The sequence below is a fragment of the Pteropus alecto genome, unplaced genomic scaffold, assembly GCF_000325575.1.
Source record: "Pteropus alecto unplaced genomic scaffold, ASM32557v1 scaffold49, whole genome shotgun sequence".
Taxonomy (NCBI): domain Eukaryota; kingdom Metazoa; phylum Chordata; class Mammalia; order Chiroptera; family Pteropodidae; genus Pteropus; species Pteropus alecto.
The window spans coordinates 907,646-914,595 of NW_006443131.1; the positions used below are offsets into that span (position 1 = coordinate 907,646).

Genomic DNA, 6,950 nt, shown 5'->3' on the forward strand with positions numbered 1-6,950 from the left:
TAGGGCGAGTAGGGTTCGGGGGGCTGCCCACCCCACACCCAGGGTGGGCTTGGACCAGGGGAGGGATCCTGGCAGGAGGTCAGAGGGCAGAGAGCAGGAGGGACTTCCAGTAAAACACGGGCAAGGGCTGGGTGGCAGGCACCGTGGGCAGGGAGGGAGGGAGGCTGGGGGGGAGTCAGGAGCTCCTGGGTCCCGGGAGCCCCCCCAACATCCCCTCACCCCAGCTGAGTCCTGTCCCTCCTGGGGACCAGGTCCTGATTAATACAACATTAGCCTTGAACACTGTCCCCTCCTGGCCTCCATGTCATTAATTACCTCCTCTCCCAGCCCAGCGGGGGGAAGCCAGCTCCTCAGGGACAAGGAACCAGGTCTGACCCCTGCCCGAGAAGCTTCTCCTGCTCCCCACTTCCGAAGGAAGAGAGGAGAGAGGAAGACAGTGATGGGAGGAAGGGAGGTGTGTCCCCTGCCCGGCACCCCACACCCCCCACCTCCCTCTCTGAGGTGCACCGACCCCGCGCCTGAAGATGGTCAGGCAGGGGCTGAAGAGCATCCGGCTGGGAGAGGGGCCACTCTGGAGAGGACAGCCAGGCCCCCCGGCCCCCTCCCTGCCTGTGTCCCTTCTGGTTCCAGGCTGGGAGCGGGGATTAGCACAAACCTTCACTAGCGCACGCAAACACAAAACCAGACATGGGACCGAAGTGGCTCCGGGCTGAGAAGGGGCAGCACAGTCCCCAGTGAGGCGCCACCCACCCCACGTGCAGGGAGAGGGCAGGGGAGGCGTCAGAGCCTCAAGTGTCGTGGGCCGCACCTTCTCCCCCTGCACTGCCAACTCGGGTCTCTCTAGCTCACCTGCATATTCATTCTCTCTCTCTCTCTCTCTCTCCCTCCGTCTCTCTCTGTCTGTCTCTCTTTCTCTCTCCTCTCTCTTCTCTCATCTCCCTCTCATGTTGTGAAAAGCCCATGTGGTAAAGGACAGCAACCTCTGACCAACATGCAGTACAAAACTGAGAAACTGAGTACAGCGAAGCGTCGGGAAAGGCGCCGGAGGCCAGGTCCACCCCAGCTTTCTGCCCCCGCATCTGCTCCGCACCCAGGACGTCCTAACTCCACACCCCCCAGGGCCCTTGCCTCCCAAATTTTGTCTCCACGCATCTTCCTTCAAGAAGACCCAGGCAGACACCCACCCCCCGCCCCCGGCACAGTACGGGCTGGAGGCTCCATAAGGTTCCCCTGAGCCCCCCCCCATCAACTCCACGAGTCCCGTTATAAGACCAAGTGAGGCTGGAGACCCCACAATCGACATCCCTCAAAGATGAGGATGCGGAGAACTCCCTCCCCTCGTCCTCCACCTCCGGCCTGCATTGCTCTGACCGCAGGCCCCAGGTAGCCAGGACCTGCAGTGTGCGGGCTGAACAGACTGACCCCTTCAGACCCAGGGGGAGCAGGGGGCCGGAGCAGGGAGGACGGCTAGATACTTGGGAACGAGGGGCCGCAGGGATTCGGGATAGAAGGCCTTGGGAGCATGTCTCCCACCCCCAGACAAGTATGCCAGAGACCTGACTCAGCCTGTGAGGGTTCATGACCTTGGTGCCAAGCTCTGAGTCTAATCCCCGAGGGCTGCCAGGAGGAGGTGAGCTGAGGAAAATCAGGAGTCAGGGGCTGGAAGTGACGGGGCGGTTTGTGGGGTGCTCTGGCCCTGCCCTCTCTGTGGTGGCGGCTCTTCCTGCACGGGGGCGGGTGGGGCAGCCCAGGGACCTGCAGCCACAGCCTTCGGAGGCAGGAAAGAGCCCCTCGCCTCACACGCTCCACAGCCAGGCAAGTCCTCCCGGGAGCAGCCGCAGCTGGACGGGCGCTGGGGACCAGGGGACAGCAGCTTCTCTTCTGTGAGGCCTGTTGCCCCAAACCATGCCCCTGCTGGCCTGGCCCCCCACCCCCAAAAACCAGGGCCTGGAGGAGGGTGGCAGAAAGGCTGTGGCAGGAGGAGGGCGGGGGCGTGGGGAGCAGTAACAGAAACAGCAACCGTTCACGGGGCCCCCGCCCCGGCCGGCCGGGCCCCGCAGCAGCTCCACGCAGGCCACCGGTTCAAACCTCACGACAGCCGTGTGAGGTCAGGGCCAGTCCTGTCCCCGCTCGAAGAGGACACTAAGGCACTGCGAGGCTGAGTGACCTGCCGACATCACACAGCTGGTAAGTGCAGACTCAGGCACTCTGGCTCCGGAGTCTGGAAGCTTCTCCAGGCAGCCTAGCCCCAGAAGAGGAGGAAGGGCCCGTGGAGGGGAGATGGGCAGAGGCAGCGCTCCCAGCAGAGCGTGTGGGCTGCAGCTGGGGGTTCCGGGGGACTGGGGCACGCTCCCCAGGCCGCCCCAGCGCCCCACCCCCTCTGCTCCTGGAAGCCAGAGCAGGCGCTCTGCCCTTCTGTCGGGAACTTGGCCTCTAGGGAGCAGGACAGGAAGGAGCTGGGGCTGCCTGGGAAGGCTGAGGGGGTCAGGACGGCCTGTACCCTAAGTTCTCCAGAGAGGCCAGTCCCATTGGGGGGCCCTGGGGGGCCTGCTGGCTCCTGCATCACTGCCTCCCTCTCTCCCAGACGCTTGGACGAGCTGGCACAAGCTAGGTGCCCCCCACCTTTCTGAGCCTCGGTCTTCCAACCAAGAGGGAGGAGGGAGGGGCCCACACCAGCCTGGTGGACCCGGATGTCTGGTCTCCAGAGCCTCAGATTGCTGTCCCTGACCCCACTCCCCATGGGGCACCGAGGGGCCCATTCCCTCGACCTGCAGGCGTCCACCTCAGCTGGCACTCAGCGCCCGCTGTGTGTGGGGTGCAGCCCGTTATCTTGACATTGCGGGAGGTGCCCATCAGGGAGGGGACGTGTGCCGCAGTGGGGGGTACAGGGTACCATCGGTGACAAGGAAATCCAGCAGCTATGAGTCACGGGGGCTGCGGGTGTGCGTGCTCTTGCACACGTGTGCCTAGCTGTGTGGGGCAGGCCAGAGTGACGTGGCTGTGCCACGCGTGTCCCTCGGGGAGGCCAGTAGTGCCGTGCGAGCCCTCCACAGCACCCGGGACAAGGCCATCCTTGCCCGAGGGGGCAGAGTGACCGGCTTCAGGGCTGTCCGCATCCGTGAACCCCAGTTCCCTCCCCCACACTCGATGGGGTTTTTCCTTCCCTGTCTGAAGCGCGTGCGCGGAGCCCCCCATCGCCCTTCGCCTGCCCAGCCTTTCCAGCAAGACCTCCAGCTGTGGTCTGAAGAGCCTCTGCTGCCCTGATGCTCTTGACCTTGGAAACGCTCCATGTGCCTGCTGGGCCCTTCTGCTACCTGCCTGCCATCCCCTCAGCTCCAGCGATGGCCTCCGTCCTGCTCAGCAGGGCCAAACCTCAGAGCCCAAGGCCTCTCCCCTCTGCGTCTCCAAGGCTGGCTGTCCCACCCCCTCCTCGGCCCCCGGGCTTGGGGACAGAGGAGGTGGGGAGGTGGGAGTGTGACTGAGACAGTCCATGCTGTTCTCCAGGACACTGACTCGGCAGCTCGTCCCACTCGGCTGTCCCTCTGTCCCTCTGTCCCTCCGTCTGAGTGTCTCCACCACCTCCTGCCACCTCTGAGTCTCCAGGTCTGCAGGATCCGCCCCCGTCTGTCTGCACTGCCTCTTGGCACCTGTCTCCAGGCTCACCTGTCAGGTCTGACGCCCGCCCTGTCTCTCTCCCCAGGTGACACTACTTGCTCTCACAGGGGTGGCACAGCAGCACCCCCCACCACCCCAGGGCAGGAGCGGAGGGCCTGTGGGCTTGCCCTCAGCTGCCAGACCCCCACCGGTCAGCCTGCAGCCCTGCCCAGACCTCCATCAGCACTAACCAGCCTAGACAAGAGGCAGACACCACCGGGCCAGGCCTGGGGACGATAAGACCCAGATTGAATCACGGTGGCGGGGGACTGGGCACACAGGGACATGAAGCAGTCACGCCATTAGCCCTGAGGAGCTGTGGGGAGCGTGGGTTATCGCAGGAGCTGGGCAGGTGATTGGAAGTGATGGGCTGGGGGTGGGGGCTGCTGGGGTGAGGGAGATGGGGGCAGGGCCCAGGTCCTGGGGGTGGGGGCCACACTCAGCCTCTGTGCCGACAGAAGCCTTGGCCCCTCAGCAAGGCCAGTGAAGTTCCAAGGGGAGAGAAAGGAGACCCCGCCCCCTCCATCAGGCAGGACAGGGAGAAAGACAGATGGCTTTGTCCCGCCCCCAGCCTCCAGGTGCTGACCTCGAAGCACCGTGAGCCAAGAAGAATGACGGAGGGGGACAAGGGGTCCTGCCTCCCTCACGGTCCCTTCCCCTGCTCCTTCCTGGTCCTGTCCCGCGTACGCCCACACACAGGCACACGCACACGCACGCATACATGCACACACAGGCATGCACACGCACGCATACATGCACACAGATACACGCACATGCACACGCACGCATACATGCACACACAGGCATGCACACACACGCACGCATACATGCACACACAGGCATGCACACACACGCACGCATACATGCACACACAGGCATGCACACACACGCACGCATACATGCACACACAGGCATGCACACACACGCACGCATACATGCACACACAGGCATGCACACACACGCACGCATACATGCACACACAGGCATGCACACACACGCACGCATACATGCACACAGATACGCGCACATGCACACGCATGCATACATGCACACACAGGCACGTGCATCCACGCATACATGCACACACACAGGCACGGGCACACGCACAGACACGCACGCGCACACGCATACATCCACACACAGGCATGCACACACGCACACATACATGCACACACAGGCACACGCACATGCACACACAGGCACGAGCACACGCATAGACACGCACACGCACACACAGCACTGGCACAGGAGTGCTCTCCCATCCGCCCCACCATCTGCTCACTCTGTCCCGGGCAGGGAAGACACCCCCCAACATTTCCGCTCTGTCCCCATGACACTAACTGCCATCCCTCCTGCCGCAGCTCCGGCCTCGCCTTGGAGCACCCAGTGTGGAGACGGGCGGTCAAGGCCGAGGCGGGGAAGCTCGGCCCAGGGCTGCCTCTCCGCCAGGTGGACAGGGGACCTCAGAGAGTCACCCTCCTGGAGTCCCAGACCCCACTCCTGATCGACGTCTTCCCAAGAATGGGCAAGAGACACGGCCGAGGGATAATAAATATAATTGCTGCGATGGAACCCTCCCTGGGGCAGAGGGCACGCCGCCCTCCCAGACCCCACTCGACCCTGCCCGCATGCTGAGGGCGAGTCGGAGGCTTCGGGGTCGCCCGGGAGCTGTGGGGTGGCTGCAGGCAGCCCCTAGCCCAGGATGTCCAGGTAGACAGGAGGCGCCTGGGCCAGGGCCTGCAGCCGGGCCTGCACGTCCTTGATGCTGTGCCGCTGCTGGGGCTCCCGCTGCCAGCAGCCCCGCATGATGGCATAGACCTCCGGGGGGCAGGCACGCGGCCGCTCCAGCTCCCGTCCCTGTGTGATGCACTCGATCGCCTGGGGGCACCGGAGGGGGGAGAAGAGGGCACCCTGGGCTGCGGCCGGGCTGTGGCAGGACATGGAGGCCAGCCCGGCATGGCCCTCCCCCAGGCCCCCAGGCAGGTCCCATAACGCGTCTGGGCCTCCTGGCTATTAATAACCTAAAAGGACACAGGGACCCCGAGCTTCCCTTCCGCTTGACTCTGAGCACGGGAAGGACTGAGGCGGGCTCGACTCTGGGAAGGCTGGGCTGGGGGTGGGACTGGACCCAGAGGGGCCAGAATGAGACCCTCGGGAGACCTGCCAAGTGGTGGGACGAAGGGACGGGGCCAAAGCAGTCGCCAAAGCCAACCGCCCAGTGTCGGTGGCTGAATGGTGGCTGAATGGAGGTGGGGGCGGGTCCTGCACCTGTCAGCTCCAGGGTGGCAAAAAGAACGGAGAGCGGAGCTGCGGGTAAAGGCCCTGAACAATGGCTGCTTGCACTGAAGGTAGAGGACAAGCCCGCGCCCTCTCTCTTCTGTAGGTACCGCTTGTGGGGACCGAGCCCCTCCGAGAAGGAATGGCAGCGGGAAAGATCGAAATGCGACTCCAGGAAGGGCCGCCAAGGCTGCTCAGCTGCTCAGGGGACTGAAGGGGAGCCGGGGGCGAAGGGGCCTGGGGCCTCCTTCCCCGCTTCTCTCCCTCCCCATTAGAGGACCTGGAGCGTGGGCGGCACCAATTCCGTCCCTTCTCTCAGTGCTTGAGAAAATTAAAATCTATAACCCTCTCCCCCACCGCACCCGCCTCCAGGGAGCCGGCTGCATTAGGAGAAGAAATGGAAACTGACAGCTGCGAGCCAAGAAGGGGGAGGGGGAGCCGCGCTGGAGGACGGAGCACCTGGGGCCCGCTCCGCCGCCCAGCGGGCAGGGGGCAGGGCCGCGCCTCCCAGGCCCTGACGGCCGCCGGGCCCCCTGCTGCGGTGCCAGGCCCTCTCGCGCTGGGCTCCTCTTCCCGCGCCTCCCCTTCCACCCCGATAACGCCTATCAGCTCTGTAAGCTGCAGCCCTACAGGGGGGTCTGCGCTCCATCTCTAAAGCGCTTTGAGGCTCGCCCAGGAGCCCGCGCTCAGGACAGTAAGCGGAGGCGGGAGTAGGAGAGGGGTCTCAAACGCAAGGAAGGGCGACGTTGGGTGCAGGGAGCTCAGCGTCGCAGGAGGGTGGGTGCCCGGGGGAGGGTGGGACGAGGGGCAGGGAAGGGGGCGGCCCAGGGCGCGGCTGACCTCGGCGTTGGAGAGCTGGTACCAGGGCTGCTTGCCGTAGGCGAAGATCTCCCAGAGCAGCACGCCGAAGCTCCACACGTCGCTCTCGGTGGTGAACTTGCGGTACAGGATGCTCTCGGGCGGCATCCAGCGGATGGGCAGCATGGTGCGGCCTCCCACCTGCGGCGGCGGCGGGCGGG

General features: G+C 64.9%; 1 protein-coding gene across 1 annotated transcript in view; it reads right to left on the reverse strand.

The window, feature by feature from the left end:
* Positions 1-5,199: 5,199 nt before the first annotated feature.
* The window catches only part of NTRK1 (neurotrophic receptor tyrosine kinase 1), a 13,613-nt gene continuing 11,862 nt past the window's right edge, over positions 5,200-6,950 (reverse strand). Inside the window, exons 15-16 of the mRNA XM_025040841.1 lie at positions 6,772-6,930; positions 5,200-5,532 (exon numbers count right to left, since the gene is read on the reverse strand). Of these exons, the coding sequence (XP_024896609.1) occupies positions 5,347-5,532; positions 6,772-6,930 (345 nt within the window). The 3' untranslated portion in view covers positions 5,200-5,346. The remainder of the gene's footprint in view (positions 5,533-6,771; positions 6,931-6,950) is intronic.